We start from the raw sequence: 22,292 nt of genomic DNA on the forward strand, positions 1-22,292 counted from the left end.
TCAGACTCAGATGTTCTCATCAATGGAAAATTAGCATACATCTTAAGAAAAGATTGGGGATGTTCAGAGTTTGGTATGAAAGCCCAGCTCATCATTTTGGAATGGGATATCCAACAATTTTGAAAAGATGTGAGGGTCAGATGTCCATATAAAAACGAGAAAATAGGAGATTCTTCCATCTTATTGCCAAACCTTTAGGGTTTGATTTATCAGTAAAGAGGTTAATTCTTGAAGGGTCTACTTCATACATTTTAACCCGTAAATTAAAAACACAAAAAAGTTCCCAATATATGGTAATTAGATACAAGGATTTAAAATGCGGAAGAAAGTTATTTAATTTCCTTGACATATTGAACCAAGGTTTTGATTAAATCCTGGATAATCCATGGTAATCCCATTATTATAGTTAGTTCTACATAAAAAATATTATCAGTACAATCCCCAGAACCCGATTTCATTCTCCATTCTTCTCCTTCTTTTTCTACTGGAATGAGATCAGTCATTAACCTGAATAAGAAGCAGATGGATTTTCCCATGAAAATCAATACCTGAGTGCTATTCACTGTAGAAAACGACCTAACCAACAGTGCTACCGCCACGTGTCCTCTCATTACATCCATATTTTTGGGAAACATGGACCTCATGGCGATGCGACTAGTAGTCATCTTCTGCTTATGGTCGGTGGTACATTCGATGTACTATCATTCTTTTGAAAGAGAGGAGAAATGTGTCATAGAAGACCTCCCGTCCGATATGTTGGTCACAGGTAGGGTGATAGTCCTCATTATCATGTGATTATCATTCTTTATATCAGATTTATTTGATATACTTGTTATTATTATGGTTATACATTATTTATTATACTGTGTGGTTGGATGTATAAGTTTATAAATCACAAGTACATATTTGAAAGATTTTACTTTTTTGTTCAAGTTTTCCAAAAGTGCTAAGGTTGGTGGTGTCAGCACTAAGCAAAACTTGGGTAGATATCAGGTCTATTAGGTTTAATGATCCATGATGATCTCGGTAAACATACTCCATGATCATCAACATGATGCATAGAGAAAAAAAATCCTGTGTTCTCCAAAACTCCAACTTAACCCTTGAGCAAAACCTAGAAAGAACAGGTAGTAGATTCAGTTGGGTAGTGTAGCTGGCTCCTAATTTTACCCTCTATGTTCTACATGACCAGACAGTTTGTTTTGCACATTTAGAGCCCATTTAATAATTTTTGAGGTTTTTTAAGCCACTTTAACCTTTTTTGTGATTTTTTGCTGAAAAAGTCACATATTCTGGTAAAATGTTACAAAATTTGCATAAAAATTACATACAATCAATCTGAGGGGGGAGACAAAAGAACAATTGTGCAATTTTTTTTTTAAAAAAGTCACAATTGAAGATTGAGCTGAAACCCTACCCACAATAATAAGCATATAAAACAGGCAAGCACATGGGGAAAAAAAAAAGACTTCATAAATGGTGCAAATGAAAGCACCACTCCTGCAGAGTGTTTTATTTCAGCGCTAGAGTGATGCCAATAACGTAAGTTCCTTGACCCTAGTATTATACTTTCCAGCTCACGCTCCACTAGCAGCACAAAGAACAGAAGGGGTGTCTCTACTTTCCTGGGTTTTGGACCAATTTTTGTAACTTGGCACTTTTTTTCTTTGTCTAAAATAAAATTCCACAGATGGTTGCAAATCATTCCATTAGAGTGTGCAGTGGATTTTTGCTATTTATTTCAGGGACCATCACGGTTCATTCTACCAGCACCTCGCTTCTACAGTGACCTTGAGGGCACACCAATACCTACTCTACCTATATTGTAACTGAGACACCCACAAGTGAGTAAGCTACAGGAGTAGACAGACTCATTTTCTGACTTTGCTTACTGGCAGCCTGGTCTGAGTCTGCTAAGACCCAGCAGCTCTGCCATGAGATTGATGGAAAATGCAGAGGCGGTTATAAGCTTCTTCTGTCTTTTACAACCGGGTACCAATTTCTAATTTCATTTGCATTTTCAAATATTTTTTCAATGCTTTAGAATTCATCTATCTACATATTGACATCATTTTGGATATTTAGCTGTAATATGAGTATTTTGAACAATTCTATCTTTATATGTTCTTGCAAGCATATGCTCAATGATCAACCATGTGCACATACTGTACATACCACATATATTCAATTCACCTGTCACACTAGATGGGTTGTCCATTCATGACAATAATTTTTTATTGCAATATTAGACTATATTATATAGTAAAACTCAACAGTAAGTGTTAATTTTACCTACAGTGCCTCCGCAGGAAAAATAAGGTATTACATCTTTGCAAAACATGAGTCCTCCAGAACGAGAAATATACTTGGTAGAAGCCTTCTCTGGCTAATAGATTGATCCTTCTATTAATGTTTACTTATCCAAATACTGTAGGTAACTGAACCAATGTTTTCTAAACCAGACAGTCTCTTTATATGACATCATCGGCTTGTGCAGCGATGTCATCAACACTAGTTGCATTTTTAGTGCTTCATTCAAACACCTCAGAATAGTAACTTGCCTAAAGATAAAAATCAGGTTCTTAATGTTTTATTTTTTTAAGGCCGCTACAAGATACAAAAGTGGGACATGAGCAAACATGACTTCCTCCCCTCTGCTCCTGGCCTGGGAATGGTTGTGACTGTCAAAGCTCCAAATGAAGAGGTAAATATTTCAACATGCCCTGTTCATTCAAAACCAAAACAGCCTCTTCTGGGCAAAAAAGTATCACAGCAAATAAACAGTTCATTTAGCAAGTACATTTATGTCACTGGGAGTTCACCCAAACAGATTACAGTCCGTTCTCCCGTGCAAACTTTACACACAGAAGAGGTACGGTCCTTTAGACTGAGCTTCAGCAGCTTCCAGAGTCCAACAGAAGTGTTCAACTCAGATCACACGGATCAGGCTGCAGCTTCCACTCTGTTCTCTGCAACTCCAACACACAGACTGCTCAGCTTTCTGAGCTTACCCATGCAGTTTCCATTCAGAAAGAGACTCTGCCCTGTCTCTCTCCCAGCTAAAGCTCACATTTTGGCTGGTCTCTCACCAGCTTCAGTACACTCCTTGCTGCTCAACCGCAGCAGACTGAGAGCTTCCAAGTGAACAAAGGCCCTGCTTCTTGTCAAAGCTAGCCATGTGCATCTAATTAATCCTGCAGTGATAGTATTTTACCCAGTCCTACCTGAATTTCCAACATACATATTCAACTTACTCTATATGTCTTAAATATATTTCCATTTGTTCATTTACAGGTATTACTATCAAAATTGTATGGACCAGATGGAAAATTTATTTTCACCACACATTCCCCTGGGCTTCATTTTATTTGTCTACAGTCAAACTCTACAAATCCAATAGCATTCGCTTCAAGTAGACTGGTAAGTATCAAGAGATACGTGTCCATAACTTGTCTCTTTTGGTCACTGACAACTAGAGTTGACCGAACTTTGCAAAATTTGGTTCAGATTACGATTGCCGATGAATACAGTATTTGCAATATCCGCCGAACACATTGCCAAAAGTCATTGGAGTCAGTGGGAGTAGAATTGAGCGGATATGTTCAGAACCGATCGTCAAATATAAAATAGAGTACAAACATGGCACGAAAATGGCAAATTCTGATTCGGCGATCATTACTGAACATATTCGCTCAACTCTACTGACAACGTAAATATATAAAAAATGGAAATGTATTATCTGACACTCCTTAAAAATTTGACAAGGAGCAAATTAAGTAAAACATATGTAAAATTTAGCAACTTGCCTTACCGAAAATAAGGTAAGCCTTATGTATTGGTTCTTCACATTTCAATTCTCTGACTATGAAGATCTAAGGAATGGCGTAACTTGATATTTTTTTGCCCCCCCCTCTAATATGACATTTTTGTATGCAGAAAATTCCCTGCTCTTAGCCCCATGGTGAGGCCCACTTTTATACAGCCTGAGAGTAATTTGATTTTATTTTCATGGATTTCCCAAATTTGGGCTAAAAGCAGTGAATGGTATGAAATTAAAAATAAGCATTAATTACCAATTGAATTCATGATCACTCCTGTGGCCCCTGCTGGTGCCAAATGATGTATTAATAATTCTTTGCTATATAAGTAGCAGTAGTTGCACAGCCCAAAAATGCATTATAAAAATATTACAATAATAATCATCCCTCGTATGACCGCTAGAGCCAATCACTAGCCTCAGTGGTGACGTGGGTTTGTACAGAAAATTACTAAATAGGCTAGTGATTGACTACAGTGACTGCATTATTGTTGGACAGGACATTATTATTTCTAGTATCAGTGGGGACCACAAGTGCAGCATCACTGAAGCGATGGCGAATTCATAGGGTAGGTATTGCTTATTTCTTCATTTTATAATATTCCCTACTCTTTGCCTACTTACTAAGTGGGGTTGTCAAGGACTAATATACTGACAGAGATAAATCTAGGTTTTCCTGCACCCGGGGCAAAAATTCAGTTTGGCACACTCTCCTATTCACATCTATCAGGTAAACCCTCTTTCCTTGGAGAGCTAATTTGGGGTGAGACACAGGAGATCTCTAGATCTTCCAGCATTGGTCAAATTATGAACAATGCATTGGAGAAAAGAGCATACACAGGGGTTTTTATTGTACTTACAGGAATACATCACCAAAACCGCAATCAATACAGGAATACATCACCAGAATCACCATCAGTACAGGAATACATCACCTTGAACCACCATTAGTACAGAAATACAGCATCACAACAACCCTCAATACAGGGATGAAGCACCAAAACCATCATCAAAGCAGGAATGCATCAGCAGAACTGCCAACAGTACATGAATTCATAACCAGAACCACCATCAGTACAGAAATACATAATCAGATCCACCATCAGTACAGGAATAAATTAACAGAACCACCAACAGCAGAGAAATACAGTATCAGATCCACCACCAGTACATAAATGCAACACCAGTAGAACAATACATGACCAGAAGCAACATCGAGACATGCATACAACACCAAGCTTAGTACAGCGATCAATTGCGATGTGAGGTCAGCACCATATATGATAGTAACATATAAACCTAGAACTCATGGTATGACCTTAACAGTGATAAGGAGATAATAGAAGTTATTGTTAACAGCCTTCACCAGACTGTGGTCTATAGAGGATAGCGATAAGCGAGTGTGCTTATTACTCGAGTTTTCCGAGCATGCTCGGGTGTTCTCCGAGTATTTTGCGCATGCTCGTTGATTATGTTTTTGTCTCTGCAGCTGCATGATTTGCGGCTGCTAGACAGCCTGAATACATGTGGGGATTCCCTAGCAAACAGGCAATCCCTGCATGTGTTCAGGTTGTCTAACAACCACAAATCATGCATCTGCGGAGACAAAAACATAATCTACGAGCATGCCCAAAATACTTGGAGAACACCTGAGCATGCTCTGAAAACTCGAGTAACGAGCACACTCGCTCATCACTAATAGAGGAACAACAGCACTGATGAGTCATAGTATCATAAATAAACATTTGCAGGTACTTTATAAGTGACATGCTCGCTGATTGGGGTCATTCTCTTTCTTTTTTTTCCATCTGGTCCAGACACCATGATGACTGTCATGATTCTCAATGGCGAGAGAACATAGCCCAGCATATATGAGAACTAGCTCTTGGAAGATGGAAACTATACTGACCATGAACTAAACCTGCCGCACAACTAGAAGTGGCCGGGTAGCATGCCTACGTTTTTTTATCCCTAGATGCCCAGCGCCAGCCGGAGAACTACCTAATCCTAGCAGAGGAAAAGACAGTCCTGGCTCACCTCTAGAGAAATTTTCCCAAAAGGCAGACAGAGGCCCCCACATATATTGGCGGTGATTTTAGATGAAATGACAAACGTAGTATGAAAATAGGTTTAGCAAAAATCGAGGTCCGCTTACTAGATAGCAAGAAGACAGAAAGGGCACTTTCATGGTCAGCAGAAAACCCTATCAAAACACCATCCAGAAATTACTTTAAGACTCTAGCATTAACTCATAACACCAGAGTGGCAATTTCCGCTCACAAGAGCTTTCCAGACACAGTAACGAAACAGCAGCTGTGAACAGGAACAAAATGCAAAAACACACAAGGACAAAAGTCCAACTTAGCTGGGAGTTGTCTAGTAGCAGGAACATGCACAGAAAGGCTTCTGATTACATTGTTGACCGGCATGAAACTGACAGAGGAGCAAGGTTATATAGCGACTCCCACATCCTGATAGGAGCAGGTGAACAGAGGGGATGATGCACACAAGTACAATTCCACAAGTGGCCACCGGGGGAGCCCAGAATCCAATTTCACAACAGTACCCCCCCTCAAGGAGGGGGCACCGAACCCTCACCAGAACCACCAGGGCGATCAGGATGAGCCCTATGAAAGGCACGGACAAGATCGGAGGCATGAACATCAGAGGCAGTGACCCAAGAATTATCCTCCTGACCGTATCCCTTCCATTTGACCAGATACTGGAGTTTCCGTCTGGAAACACGAGAGTCCAAGATCTTTTCCACAACGTACTCCAACTCACCCTCAACCAACACCGGGGCAGGAGGCTCAACGGAAGGCACAGCCGGTACCTCATACCTGCGCAACAATGACCGATGAAAAACATTATGAATCGAAAAGGATGCAGGGAGGTCCAAACGGAAGGACACAGGGTTAAGAATCTCCAATATCTTGTACGGGCCGATGAACCGAGGCTTAAACTTAGGAGAAGAAACCCTCATAGGGACAAAACGAGAAGACAACCACACCAAGTCCCCAACACAAAGCCGAGGACCAACACGACGACGGCGGTTGGCAAAAAGCTGAGTCTTCTCCTGGGACAACTTCAAATTGTCCACCACCTGCCCCCAAATCTGATGCAACCTCTCCACCACAGCATCCACTCCAGGACAATCCGAAGATTCCACTTGACCGGAGGAAAATCGAGGATGAAACCCCGAATTACAGAAAAACGGGGACACCAAGGTGGCAGAGCTGGCCCGATTATTGAGGGCGAACTCCGCCAAAGGCAAAAAAGCAACCCAATCATCCTGATCCGCAGACACAAAACACCTCAAATATGTCTCCAAGGTCTGATTAGTCCGCTCGGTCTGGCCATTAGTCTGAGGATGGAAAGCAGACGAAAAAGACAAATCTATGCCCATCCTAGCACAGAATGCCCGCCAAAATCTAGACACGAATTGGGTCCCTCTGTCAGAAACGATATTCTCCGGAATACCATGCAAACGAACAACATTTTGAAAAAACAGAGGAACCAACTCGGAAGAAGAAGGCAACTTAGGCAAGGGAACCAGATGGACCATCTTAGAGAAACGGTCACACACCACCCAGATGACAGACATCTTATGAGAAACAGGCAGATCCGAAATAAAATCCATCGAGATGTGCGTCCAAGGCCTCTTCGGGATAGGCAAGGGTAACAACAATCCACTAGCCCGAGAACAACAAGGCTTGGCCCGAGCACAAACGTCACAAGACTGCACAAAGCCTCGCACATCTCGTGACAGGGAAGGCCACCAGAAGGACCTTGCCACCAAATCCCTGGTACCAAAGATTCCAGGATGACCTGCCAACGCAGAAGAATGAACCTCAGAGATGACTCTACTGGTCCAATCATCAGGAACAAACAGTCTACCAGGTGGGCAACGATCAGGTCTATCCGCCTGAAACTCCTGCAAGGCCCGCCGCAGGTCTGGAGAAACGGCAGACAATATCACTCCATCTTTAAGGATACCTGTGGGCTCAGAATTACCAGGGGAGTCAGGCTCAAAACTCCTAGAAAGGGCATCCGCCTTAACATTCTTAGAACCCGGTAGGTAAGACACCACAAAATTAAACCGAGAGAAAAACAACGACCAGCGCGCCTGTCTAGGATTCAGGCGCCTGGCAGACTCAAGGTAAATTAAATTTTTGTGGTCAGTCAATACCACCACCTGATGTCTGGCCCCCTCAAGCCAGTGACGCCACTCCTCAAAAGCCCACTTCATGGCCAAAAGCTCCCGATTCCCAATATCATAATTCCGCTCGGCGGGCGAAAATTTACGGGAAAAAAAAGCACAAGATCTCATCACGGAGCAGTCGGAACTTCTCTGCGACAACACCGCCCCAGCTCCGATTTCAGAAGCGTCGACCTCAACCTGAAAAGGAAGAGCAACATCAGGCTGACGCAACACTGGGGCGGAAGAAAAGCGGCGCTTGAGCTCCCGAAAGGCCTCCACAGCATCAGGGGACCAATCAGCAACATCAGCACCCTTCTTAGTCAAATCAGTCAATGGTTTTACAACATCAGAAAAACCAGCAATAAATCGACGATAAAAGTTAGCAAAGCCCAAAAATTTCTGAAGACTCTTAAGAGAAGAGGGTTGCGTCCAATCACCAATAGCCTGAACCTTGACAGGATCCATCTCGATGGAAGAGGGGGAAAAAATGTATCCCAAGAAGGAAATCTTTTGAACCCCAAAAACACACTTAGAACCCTTCACACACAAGGAATTAGACCGCAAAACCTGAAAAACCCTCCTGACCTGCTGGACATGAGAGTCCCAGTCATCCGAAAAAATCAGAATATCATCCAGATACACAATCATAAATTTGTCCAAATAATCGCGGAAAATGTCATGCATAAAGGACTGGAAGACTGAAGGGGCATTTGAAAGACCAAAAGGCATCACCAAATACTCAAAATGGCCCTCGGGCGTATTAAATGCGGTTTTCCACTCATCCCCCTGCTTGATTCGCACCAAATTATACGCCCCACGGAGATCAATCTTAGAGAACCACTTGGCCCCCTTTATACGAGCAAACAAATCAGTAAGCAGTGGTAACGGATATTGATATTTAACCGTGATTTTATTCAAAAGTCGATAATCAATACACGGCCTCAAAGAGCCGTCTTTCTTAGACACAAAGAAAAAACCGCCTCCTAAGGGAGATGACGAAGGACGAATATGTCCCTTTTCCAAGGACTCCTTTATATATTCTCGCATAGCCGCGTGTTCAGGCACAGACAGATTAAATAAACGACCCTTAGGGTATTTACTACCCGGGATCAAGTCTATGGCACAATCGCACTCCCGGTGCGGAGGTAGTGAACCAACCTTGGGTTCTTCAAAAACGTCACGAAAGTCAGACAAGAATTCAGGAATCTCAGAGGGAATAGATGATGAAATGGAAACCAAAGGTACGTCCCCATGAGTTCCTTTACATCCCCAGCTTAACACAGACATAGCTCTCCAGTCGAGGACTGGGTTATGAGATTGCAGCCATGGCAATCCCAGCACCAAAACATCATGTAGATTATACAGCACCAGAAAGCGAATAACCTCCTGGTGATCCGGATTAACACGCATAGTCACTTGTGTCCAGTATTGTGGTTTATTACTAGCCAATGGGGTGGAGTCAATCCCTTTCAGAGGTATCGGAGCCTCCAATGGCTCCAAATCATACCCACAGCGTTTGGCAAAGGACCAATCCATAAGACTCAAAGCAGCGCCAGAGTCGACATAGGCGTCCGCGGTAATAGATGACAAAGAACAAATCAGGGTCACAGATAGAATAAACTTAGACTGTAAAGTGCTAATTGAAACAGACTTGTCAGGCTTCTTAGTACGCTTAAAGCATGCTGATATAACATGAGTTGAATCACCACAATAGAAGCACAACCCATTTTTTCGTCTAAAATTCTGCCGCTCGCTTCTGGACAGAATTCTATCACATTGCATATTTTCTGGCGTTTTCTCAGTAGACACCGCCAAATGGTGCACAGGTTTGCGCTCCCGCAGACGCCTATCGATCTGAATAGCCATCGTCATGGACTCATTCAGACTCGCAGGCACAGGGAACCCCACCATAACATCCTTAATGGCATCAGAGAGACCTTCTCTGAAAATCGCCGCCAGGGCGCACTCATTCCACTGAGTAAGCACAGACCATTTGCGGAATTTTTGGCAGTATATTTCAGCTTCATCTTGCCCCTGAGACAAGGACATCAAGGCCTTTTCCGCCTGAAGCTCTAAATGAGGTTCCTCATAAAGCAACCCCAAGGCCAGAAAAAACGCATCCACATTGAGCAACGCAGGATCCCCTGGTGCCAATGCAAAAGCCCAGTCTTGAGGGTCGCCCCGGAGCAAGGAAATTACAATCCTGACCTGCTGTGCAGGGTCTCCGGCAGAGCGAGACTTCAGGGACAAAAACAATTTGCAATTATTTTTAAAATTTTGGAAGTGAGATCTATTCCCCGAGAAGAATTCAGGCAAAGGAATTCTAGGCTCAGACATAGGTGCATGAACAACGAAATCTTGCAAATTTTGTACCTTTGTGGCGAGATTATTCAAACCTGTAGCTACACTCTGAAGATCCATTTGAAACAGGTGAACACAGAGCCATTCAAGGATAAGAAGGAGAGAAAGAGAGGAAGGCTGCAGTATAGGCAGACTAGCAAGTGATTCAATTAAGAGCACACTCAGAACTAGAGGAAAAAAAAAAAAAAAATTGTAGCAGACTTCTTTTTTCTCTCCTTTCTCAGCCAGTAATTTAACCCTTTTTTTTTTTTTTTTGGCCAGTCAAACTGTCATGATTCTCAATGGCAAGAGAACATAGCCCAGCATATATGAGAACTAGCTCTTGGAAGATGGAAACTATACTGACCATGAACTAAACCTGCCGCACAACTAGAAGTGGCCGGGTAGCATGCCTACGTTTTTTTATCCCTAGATGCCCAGCGCCAGCCGGAGAACTACCTAATCCTAGCAGAGGAAAAGACAGTCCTGGCTCACCTCTAGAGAAATTTTCCCAAAAGGCAGACAGAGGCCCCCACATATATTGGCGGTGATTTTAGATGAAATGACAAACGTAGTATGAAAATAGGTTTAGCAAAAATCGAGGTCCGCTTACTAGATAGCAAGAAGACAGAAAGGGCACTTTCATGGTCAGCAGAAAACCCTATCAAAACACCATCCAGAAATTACTTTAAGACTCTAGCATTAACTCATAACACCAGAGTGGCAATTTCCGCTCACAAGAGCTTTCCAGACACAGTAACGAAACAGCAGCTGTGAACAGGAACAAAATGCAAAAACACACAAGGACAAAAGTCCAACTTAGCTGGGAGTTGTCTAGTAGCAGGAACATGCACAGAAAGGCTTCTGATTACATTGTTGACCGGCATGAAACTGACAGAGGAGCAAGGTTATATAGCGACTCCCACATCCTGATAGGAGCAGGTGAACAGAGGGGATGATGCACACAAGTACAATTCCACAAGTGGCCACCGGGGGAGCCCAGAATCCAATTTCACAACAGATGACTTTTTACATCCATATTTCGTCTCTGCAGACCTCTCTGTTCTTCTGCAGCACATCCCGATACAGTACCCTTAGAAATAAATATCATTATAATGCTATTGAATAAAAATATCTGTCCTATGCAGTGCCTCTGAATAATTGCCCCTCACTGTGCTCCCTGCACAAAATATGACCTGCACACTGTCCCTCTTATGGTACTTGGCCTTCTCACTTTCCTCTTCTTTTCATACTAGTCTCGCTGTTCACATTATCCTCTCACACTGTGTCCTTCCCATACTGCCCAGTTACTATATTGTGCCCCCGCCTCACACTCACCCTCTGTGCATAATATCCTCTCCATACTGGGCCCTTACACTGTTCACGATGCTTCCCCAACTCTTTATTGCCCCCCACACTACCCAGTCTCTATATTGTGCCCCCTAACACTTTTATCAGCCCATACTGTCTCTTCACACTTTCTTCCTCCCCAAACTGTCTCTTCACGCATTCCTCCTTACACAAACTGTCTCTTCACACTTTTCCCTCTCTGTCCATACTCTGTCTCCTTACACAATCACCACCCCCCACTACTTCGTCACACATTCTCTCCTGCCCATACTGTCTCCTCATTCTTTACTGCCCATACTATCTCCTAACACAATCCCACTCCCCATAGTACTGACAAATTCCCCCATACTGTCTCACCACATATTGCCCCTCCCTGCAAAACTGTCTTCTCAGACATTCCCCTCTCTGCTAATACTGTCTCCTCACATATTACTTCCTCTGCCCAAGCTATCTATTATTATTTATTTATATAGCACCATTAATTCCATGGTGCTGTACATGAGAAAGGGGTTACATACAGAGTTATAGATATCATTTACGGTAAATGAATTTACGATGGCAGACAGGTACAGAGGGGAGAGGGCCCTGTCCTTGCGGACTTACATTCTACAGGATAATGGGAAAGAAGGTCAGGGGTGCAGCAGCTCCGGTGTTGGTGAGGAAGCAGCTCAGGTGGTGGTGAGGCAGCAGCATGGTTTTTGCAGGCTGTAGGCTTCCCTGAAGAGATGGGTTTTCAGGTTCCATCTGAAGGATCCGAGGGTGGTGGATAATCGGACATGTTGAGACGTGAAATTCCAGAGGATGGGGAATATTCGGGAGAAATCTTGGAATCGGTTGTGTGAGGAACGAATAAGTGTGGTGGAGAATAGGAGGTCTTGGGAGGATCTAAGATTATGTGAGGGATGATATTGGGAGATTAGTTCAGAGATATAGGGAGGGTACAGGTTGTGGATGGCTTTGTAGATCAGTGTTAGTAGCTTGAACTGGATTCATTGGGGAATTGGGAGCCAGTGGAGGGATTTGCAGAGGTGAGAAGCAGGGGAGTAGCAAGGAGAGAGGTGGATTAGTTGGGCAGCAGAGTTGAGGACAGACTAGAGTGGTGCAAGAGAGTTAGTGGGGAGGCCACAGTGGTTGGTGTTGCAGTAGTCGAGGCGGGAGATGATGAGGGTATGCACAAGAGTTTTAGAAGATTGAGGGCTGAGGAAGGGACGGATTCTGGCAATTTTTTTGAGTTGGAGGCGACAGGAGGTGGCAAGAGTTTGGACTTGTGGTTTGAAGGACAGGGCAGAGTCGAGAGTTACTCCGAGGCAGCGGATTACAGGTGCGGGAGAGAGCGTGATGTCGTTTGCCATAATAGATAGATCGGGTAGGGGAGATACGCGAGATGGAGGAAATGAGTTCGGTTTTGTCTACATTGAGTTTTAGGAAGTGAGAGGTGAAGAAGAAGGATATGGCTGATAGACACTCCGGGATTCTGGACAGCAGGGAGGTGATATCTGGGCCAGAGAGGTAGATCTGAGTGTCATCCACATACAGGTGGTACTGGAAGCCATAGGACTTTATGAGTTGTCCTAGGCCAAGGGTATAGATGGAAAAAATTAGGGGCCCCAGGACAGAGCCTTGAGGGACACCAACAGAGAGAGGGCGGGATGAGGAGGTAATGTGGGAGTGGAAAATGTTAAATGCATGGTCGGAAAGGTACGAGGCAATCCAGGACAGGACAAGGCATTTGATGCCGAGGGAAGAAAGAATCTGTAGTAGTAGGCAGTGGTCGACTGCAGAGGACAGGTCGAGAAGGAGGAGGATGGAGAACTGTCTGTTGGCTTTGGCTGTGAGTAAGTCATTTGAAATTTTGGTCAGGGCAGTTTCGGTGGAGTGGTGGGGGTGGAAACCAGATTGGAGGTTGTCAAGGAGAGAGTTAGATGGGAGGTGGGAGGAAAGTTAAGCATGGACATGCTGCTCAAAGAGTTTTGAAGCAAACAGGAGCAGTGATATGGGGCGATAGCATGTCTTATAAGACATTGGGACATAGCATATCTAATCAGACACTCCCCCTTTTTATGCTTCTCCTCACAAATTCCCCAATATTGTATCTCCAAACGTTGCTCATCCCTGCCATACTGTCTCCTCACACATTTCCCCCCTGCCCATACTTCTCCTGCTCCATACCATCTCTACACACAATGCCCCTCCCCACCATACTGTCTCCTCAAACATTTCACCTTGCTGCCCATACTGTTTTCTCACATATTATCTCCTCACACATTGCCCCCTTCCCATACTTCTTCTCACACATTCCGCTATATGGTCTCTTCACACATTACCATTCCTCCCATATTGTCTCCTCACATATTTCCGCATGACCATTCTGTCTCCTCACATATTCCCCCTCCTGTCCATATTGTCTCCTTCCACATTCCCCCTCCCCTCCTTCTGTTTGGTGTCTACAGCTCTCATTTAAACCTATGTACCCTTATGGTTACAGACTAAAACAAACCTTCTAAAGGACTAATCCAGCAATGGTCACCCCATCCATCTCTCCTCATACATTTACATTAGCAAGAAGAAGGAGACAGAACATAGAATGACCAAAGGATCAGACTACACAGGGTTTGTTTGTCTACTGTCACCATCGAAACCTTAAGGTCAGCCTAAGAGCCAAAAACAAAAAACGATTTTTAATCACAACTGTTTGAAAAGATGTTTCATTTTTGCATTTTGGATGGAATACAATTAAAAAAATGTTTATATAAATGGATTTTTTTGTAGATCGTGTCCCTTTATTTAGTAAATGACTATTAGCTGCACAGTCAGAAATTAAATGAGGAATATGACTGAGACGCCTCAAAACGTCACCTGATAAACTGACTCTTAGCTGAGTCCCCAGTTTTCATACCTCCGCTGTGTATCTGGCCCTCGTTAACGTTTCACCACTGTCTAAGATTTGCATTTTAGAGATGATTAAACGAAGCGAAATCTGCAACAGCTGTTAACCATCCATTATCAAGTAAGGACGTATTGAAAGAAATAATTCAGAAAATTTGTCTAATTGTTCTCTGAACGAACATAAAATATTTAGACTGAGATTTTACTGAAACTCAAACAGTCAGGCAAACAATCCACTTAGGAGTTAGACAATTTCACACTCCATTTTCCCAGGAGTTTGTCGGAGAGACTGCGCTAAAGTGGATGTGATCACGCTTCAGAAATGTAAAATTGAAGTGATTCTGTAAGACGCTTCAAAAATCGGAAAACTATCTGCCAAATTATTCTGCTTCACTGATGTGGAGATTACCAGCCCGGGCGGGAGGATAGTCCTCAGTGTCAGTGAGGGTGTAGTGGAGGTAGTCAGTGTCTCTCTCCTCATTACACTGATCAATCCAAAAACATCTACATCAGATGCCTGTACGGATCGTTAGAATGGCATGTGCTGGAAATCCGATGATGCCGTCATGTTTTTTTAACGCTAAAGACTTGAGTATTTCCAGGGATGGAGCAGACTGATGTATTTTTTTGTGCATCATGATGGCTGTGAGTTCCATGGCTTGTCTGCATTAAACAACTTCTATCCATATACTCAGAGGCGTAATCATAGGGGGTGCAAAGATGGCAGTGGCATCAGGCACTAATACCGAAGTAGCAGCAATATGGAAAAATCCAAAACCCCTTCACGACATTGCGATTTTCCATTTTTGTGTTTCCATTTTTTGCTACCTGTTTTCCCAGATCTATTTTTTATTTTTCAGTCAATATGGCCATGTGAGGGTTTGTTTTTTGCTGGTCGAGTTGAACTTTTGAACAACACAATTGGTTTTACCATATAGTGTATGGAAAAAATTCAAAGTGTGATGAAATTGCAAAAAAAGTGCAATTCCAGAATTGTTTTTTGGGTGTATTGTTTATCATGTTCACTAAATGCTAAAACTGACCTATTATTATTATTCTCCAGGTCATTACGAGTTCATAGATGCCAAACCTGTAAAGGTTCTTTTCAATTTAAGTAGTGAAAAAATTGCAAAGTTTGCAGAAAAGAAAATGGCGCCATTATCAGAGACCCATAGCGTCTCAATTTTTCTGGATCTGGGGCTGGGTAAGGGCTTATGTTTGTGCGCTGAGCTGATGTTTTTATTGATACCATTTTGGGGTAGATACGATCTTTTGATTGAAAGTTATTGTATTTTATTGCATTGTTGCGGAGATGAAAAAAACGTAATTCTGGTGTTTTTATTTTTTTTCTCATTATACTGTTTACCAATCAGATTTATTCTTTTTATATTTTGATAGATCGGGCGATTGTGAAAGCGGCAATACCAAATATGTGTTTTTTTTTTATTTTTTTAATTGCTTTATTTTGAATGGGGTGAAAAGTGTGGAATTTTTTTACTTTTTACTTGCTTCAATTTTCTCCATGAGAGACTAGTAGCTGCGATCAGCCCTGCTATGTATAGCTAAAATGATCATCTGCTATGAGCATCGGCCACATGGTGGTGTCCATAGCAGATCTGCAATGACAACCACAGGGGTCTCCTGCAGACCCTGGGTTGTCATGCCAACCCATTGGCACCCCACGGTCATGTCGGAGATTGACATTTATCATTTTAACAGCCGCAGGTGGATCGCGATTCCACCCATTGCTGTTACGTGCACATGTCAGCTGATGAAATCACCTGTCATGTACTGGAAAACATACAAGCTCTGCACTGGAGCCTGCACGGAGTGCAGGGACACAAACTATGATGTACATATATGTAACCCCTTTCTCATGTACAGCACCATGGAATTAATGGTGCTATATAAATAAATAATAATAATAATGTCATAGGTCATGAAGGGGTTAAAACAATCTTACTTCATTTCCTGTGGATGCTGGATTTTTCCATTTTGCTGCTATATCTACACCCAAAAGTCAGCCTGGAGCCTCCTTGCACCACATCTCGATTCAAAGCATTTTTCAAAATACAACTTTTCTATTTTTTGTTACGAACGCCAAAGCACTGGCAGACGAAGACCAAAAAGAGCCACCGTGCAAGAACAGTATATGGGGAACCAAAGAACCACTAAGCGTGGACCCAAAAGAGTAGTAACGGGAAAAAAAAAATTGAATAAAACACCTTTATTAAACAGTGGGTGGCAAAAGTTGGCACTGTGTGCAAAAGAGTGCCTGCACAAATGCAATAAACGAATTAAAAATGTATAAAAAGACAATATACATGGAATTAAATTGATTGAAAGAGGGAGGAGGGGAATGACGGGGAAAATAATAAGTTAGATAATTAATTGGAGTGCATTATAAAGTGGAAAGTGATAGAAATCATTCCTTTCACGATAAGCCTATAAGTAAAAATAAGGCAAAACTACATTCATTAATCCAATAAATACCCTCAACACAGAATGCTGTATATTTGATCATACCAAATACGTATAAGGTGAACAATCATATAGGAACTATCATAAGGAATGTATGTGAGGCATATAAGCTGCACAGTATACAAAAGGGTCAGGGCCTCTTTTAGACAAAGTGGGGCCCTGGACAAAAGTTTAAAGTGGGGCCCCAAATGCTCACTTAGTGCACCCTCACACAGAAATATTTCAGTTGTACTTACCCGTGCTGAGTTGAGGCCGTTAAATGAGCTTAATCGACAATATTGAAGTCTAATATTGAGTTTCTTTACACTGGCTGAGAAAGAAAGATGGGGACATATAGTCCTTAATACAGTATAAAGCCGGTCCCAGATAGTAGATATAGTGTAATGCACTCATTGTCCTTGATAGAATATAATGCAGCCCCCTCGCAGTATACTGCAGCCCAACCTCATAGAGTATGCTGAAGCCCCACCCACACACAGTATAATGCAGCCCCCCTCACACACAGTATAATACAGCCCCCCCCAGAGTATAATTCAGCCCCCTCAGGGTATATTGCAGCCCCGTGAGAGTATACTGCAGCCCCCCTCAGATTATACTGCAGCCCCTCCTCAGAGTATAATGCAGCCCCTCGCAGAGTATAATGCAGACACCTCATAGTATACTGCAGCCCCCTCAGAGCATAATGCAGCCTCTCTACACACACACACACACATACACACACACTATAGTGCACACACACAGTATAATGCAGCCCCCACACATACATACTCAGTATAATGCAGCACCCTACACACAGTATAATGCAGCCCCCACAGTATAGTGCAGCTCCCCACAATATAATGCAGCACCCCCACACAGTATAACACAGACCCCCCACACACTATAATGCAGCCCCACACACAGTATAATGCAGCCCCACACAGTATAGTGCAACCCCCCACAGTATAATGCAGCCCCTCATACACATTATAATGCAGCCCCCAGCACACAATGCAGCCCCCACACACATGGAGCGGCCCCCAAACGCAGGGCAGCGGGGTACTCGGTACCGGGTCTCTCGGTTCTGGGGATGTCACGGTGGCCTGACCCGGTCCGTGGCCCTGCTAAGGGGCGCCCAATTAAAGATGTAGGTGACGGTGTAGGTCGCAGTAAATAACGAGGACACAGGGTTGCAGTCTCTTTACCTCTTTACTGAAGGCTTCGGCATCCGCAATCCAGAGCACTGTTAACAGGGCTGGGTGAGACCGGCTGGTCCGAAGGCACATCCAGAGTTCCCTTTGCAGGTGGAAATCAGTAGCCTACCTACTAGCGCCTGGGTGTTGTAGTACTTCCCTGCTGAGCACCACGGGATAGTCCTCACAACTGTCGTGTATGTTTCTGTTCTTTCTCTCCGTCCCCCAGATGATATGGATAGGACGCACCCGTATGACGGGGTAGGCCTGGAGTTATTTTATAGGGACCCTAGAGACGCCCCTCTCCCACAATTTCCTCCGTTGTCTTCATTAGGTGTAAAAGGTGAGACAGCCAACCTAAAGTTAACTGCCCTGCCGTTGGTTCAAAGTAATGCGTAGAGTCTATTACTTCCTCGGCGTTCCGGCCGCTGGCTACGTGCCTCAGTAGGATGTTGCCGATCTTGGGGCACAACTCCTACTGGTTCTATCGCCTTTGTGCTGTGATCTCGTTTCTCACTTCTCCACAATATACTTCGCTTCGTGTCCTTTCTTAAGATGCCGCCGCAATGAGGTGCAGGCACGGCTCCGTAACGATCTGTCCTTTGCTAGGCCTCTGTCAGGATCCCACCCCTGACAGGGACCCCCCTGAATCTTCCCAAGCAACCTCTTCTCTCACTAGATGTTACCTGGGCAAAACCCAGTCAGCTTCTCTGTTGTGAATTCCGTTCTCGGACTCCCTCCTGTGGTCATGAATGGTACTTTGGTGAGTTCTGTTCTTGGACTCCCTCTGGTGGCTTTGAGTGGAACTGCTGGTCCTTGAGGTTGGCTTGCTCAGCTGCCCTCGTTTATTTCTATGCTGGCTTCCCTATTTAACTCCACTCAGATCATTACTTCTTGCCAGCTGTCAATGTCTCAGTATTGGTTCAGATCTCTCTTGGACTTCTCTGATGACCTGTCTACTCCAGCAGAAGCTAAGTCCCTGCTAGTTCATTTGTTGTTCATTGCTTTCTGAATATATTTCTTAGTACATGCTAAGTTCTAATCCAGCTTGCTACCATGATATTTCCTTGCTAGCTGGAAGCTCTGGGGGTGCAGAGTGGCACCTCCACACCGTGAGTCGGTGTGGAGGTCTTTTTGCTCACTCTGCGTAGTTTTTGTAGTTTTTTTGTACTGGCCGCATAGTTCCCTTTCCTATCCTTTGACTATTTAGTGAAGACTGGCCTCCTTTGCTAAAACCTGTTTCATTCCTGTGTTTGTGACTTTCCTCTTAACTCACAGTCAATATTTGTGGGGGGCTGCCTTTTCCTTTGGGGAATTTCTCTGAGGCAAGGTAAGGCTTCTATTTCTATCTTTAGGGGTAGTTAGCTCTTAGGCTGTGAAGAGGCATCTAGGGAGAGTTAGGTACGCTCCACGGCTGTTTCTAGTGTGTGCTGATAGGAATAGGGTTGCAGTCAGTAGAGTTCCCACTTCCCCAGAGCTTGTCCCGATTTCTAGTTTAACCATCAGGTCATTCCGGGTGCTCCTAACCACCAGGTCCATAACACTTCTCCCTAACTTCCTATCCAACCCCCAGTTTTACCAGAGTGTGAGGAGTGGCCTAATACATAGCACCTTTTGCTCCCCCTGGTGGCCGGAGTGTGAAGTGAAGTGTAATGTGTGACTGTGATACCTGGTCAGGTGAACTCTTTTAGTGCAATCGGACGTACCATCACTCCCCTTAGCGGCAGAGCGACGTTACTGCAATGACCAGGACTCTGGGGCGCTGCACACACTGTATAATGCAGCCCTCCACTCACAGCATAATGCAGCCCCCCACGCACAGTATAATGCAGCCCCCCACTGACAGTATAATGCAGCCCCCACGCACAAAGACTATAATGCAGCCCCCACACACATAGTATAATGCAGCTCCCCCGCACACAAAGTGTAATGCAGCCCAAACAGTACACATATACACATATATACACATACATAAACACAGTACACATATACAATACTCACCTCTCCTCCTCATTCCCCACGCTGATGCAGGCTCTGATCCGGTCTCATCAGCTTCTCTTCTGGCACAGTGTGGCGCACAAAGATGTGACATCATCGTGTGCTTGTTGAGTCACAAGCAGAACAGGAGTGATGGAAGAGGGAGCATTAGCCTACTCTCTCTCCTGCATCACTGCTTTCACCTGTATTGGCGTCTATGATTTGATTATTATTATTATTTATTTATATAGCACCATTAATTCCATGGTGCTGTACATGAGAAGGGGTTACATCAAAATACAAATATCACTTACAGTAAACAAAACTAACAATGACAGACTGATACAGAGGGATGAGGACCCTGCCCTTGCGGGCTTACATTCTACAGGATTATGGGGAAGGAGACAGTAGGTCGAGGGTTGCAGTAGATCCGATGGTGTTGAGGTGGCCGTGTGGTCATTACAGGCTGTAAGCTTCTTTGAAGAGATGGTTTTTTTTTAGGTTTCTTTTGAAGGATCCAAATGTGGTGGATAACCAGACTAGTTGGGGCACAGAATTCCAGAGGATGGGGGATATTTGGTAGAAGTCTTGGAGGCTATTGGGTGAGGAGCGAATAAGTGTGGAGGAGAGAAGGAGGTCTTGGGAGGACCGGAGATTACGTGAGGGAAGATTTGAGAGATTAGATTGGAAATGTACGGAGGAGAAAGGTTATGGATGGCTTTGTAGGTCAGTGTTAGTAGTTTAAACTGGATATTTTGGGAAATTGGGAGCCAGTGAAGGGATTTGCAAAGAGGGGAAGCAGGAGTGTAGCCAGGAGAGAGATTAATTAGTCGGGTAGCAGAGTTAAGAACGGACTGGAGGGGTGCGAGAGTGTTAGAAGGTAGGCCACAGAGAAGGATGTTGCAGTTGTCGAGGCGGGAGATGATTAGGGCATGCACAAGCATTTTGGTAGACTGAGGGTTGAGGAAAGGACGGATTCTGGAAATATTTTTGAGCTGGAGGCGACGAGAGCTTGGATGTGTGGTTTGAAGGTCAGGACAGAGTCCAGGGTTACTCCGAGGCAGCGATTTTTGGGACAGGGGAAAGTGTGATTTCATTTATTTTGATAGATAGATCAGGTAGGGAAGATATGCGATATGGAGGAAAGATAATTAGTTCAGATTTGTCTACACTGAGCTTGAGGAAGAGAGAGGAGAAGAAGGAGGATATGGCTAATAGACACTCTGGGATTCTGGAGAGCAGAGAGGTGACATCTGGGCCAGAGAGGTAGATCTGAGTGTCATCAGCATAAAGATGGTACTGGAAGCCATAGGACTTTATGAGTTGTCCCAGGCCGAGTGTATAGATTGAGAAGAGTAAGGGCCCAAGGACAGAGCCTTGAGGGACACCAACAGAGAGGGGGCGAGATGAAGAGGTAGTATGGGAGTAGGAAGCGCTAAATGTGCGGTTGGTAAGGTATGAGGAGATCCAAGATAGGGCTGATGCTGATAAGTTGAAAGTGCAATGCTGGGGGCAGCTATTAGCGGCACGCCACTGGCTGGGGGCCCCTGGAGGTGCAGGGGCCCTAGGCAGCTGCCTGGTCTGCCTGCCCATAAGGCCGGCCCTGAAAAGGGTAAAGGGGATGTGGAAAGCAGCAACAGGCATTACCTAGTGATAGTGAAATGTTGGTCCCCTGAACAAGTGCAGCACACACCCCGATGTGCGTTTCAGTGCTTTGTCCTTCGTCATGGGGTGAACAATATTTGGGTCCTTTACATTCCAATAACTCATGAAAATGCACAATTCCACCTGTTTTGGAGGAAGAAGTGGCTTCTGTACCTATTGGACCCCTATGCTGCTTCACAGGTTGCACCAATGATATATCCGCCTGTTATGACCTGATCGTTACGAAGCAGCACTGAGATGACCTGGTGGGTAAAACCAATCATGTACAAGCTCTGAGGAGGTGGTAACTTTACTGACCGCAAGCCCTACACCTAACACCAACACTAGAAATAGCCGTGGAGCGTTCCTATCTCTGCCTAGACGCCTCTTCACAGCCTAAGAGCTAACTACCCCTGAAGATGGA

General features: G+C 44.0%; 1 protein-coding gene across 1 annotated transcript in view; it reads left to right on the forward strand.

The window, feature by feature from the left end:
• The first annotated feature begins 575 nt into the window (after positions 1 to 575).
• LOC143792426 (transmembrane emp24 domain-containing protein 11-like) overlaps positions 576 to 22,292 on the forward strand; it is a 48,209-nt gene continuing 26,492 nt past the window's right edge. Inside the window, exons 1-3 of the mRNA XM_077279310.1 lie at positions 576 to 766; positions 2,604 to 2,704; positions 3,295 to 3,420. Coding sequence (XP_077135425.1) covers positions 634 to 766; positions 2,604 to 2,704; positions 3,295 to 3,420 — 360 coding nt within the window. The 5' untranslated portion in view covers positions 576 to 633. The remainder of the gene's footprint in view (positions 767 to 2,603; positions 2,705 to 3,294; positions 3,421 to 22,292) is intronic.

The sequence above is a fragment of the Ranitomeya variabilis genome, chromosome 1 (assembly GCF_051348905.1).
Source record: "Ranitomeya variabilis isolate aRanVar5 chromosome 1, aRanVar5.hap1, whole genome shotgun sequence".
Taxonomy (NCBI): domain Eukaryota; kingdom Metazoa; phylum Chordata; class Amphibia; order Anura; family Dendrobatidae; genus Ranitomeya; species Ranitomeya variabilis.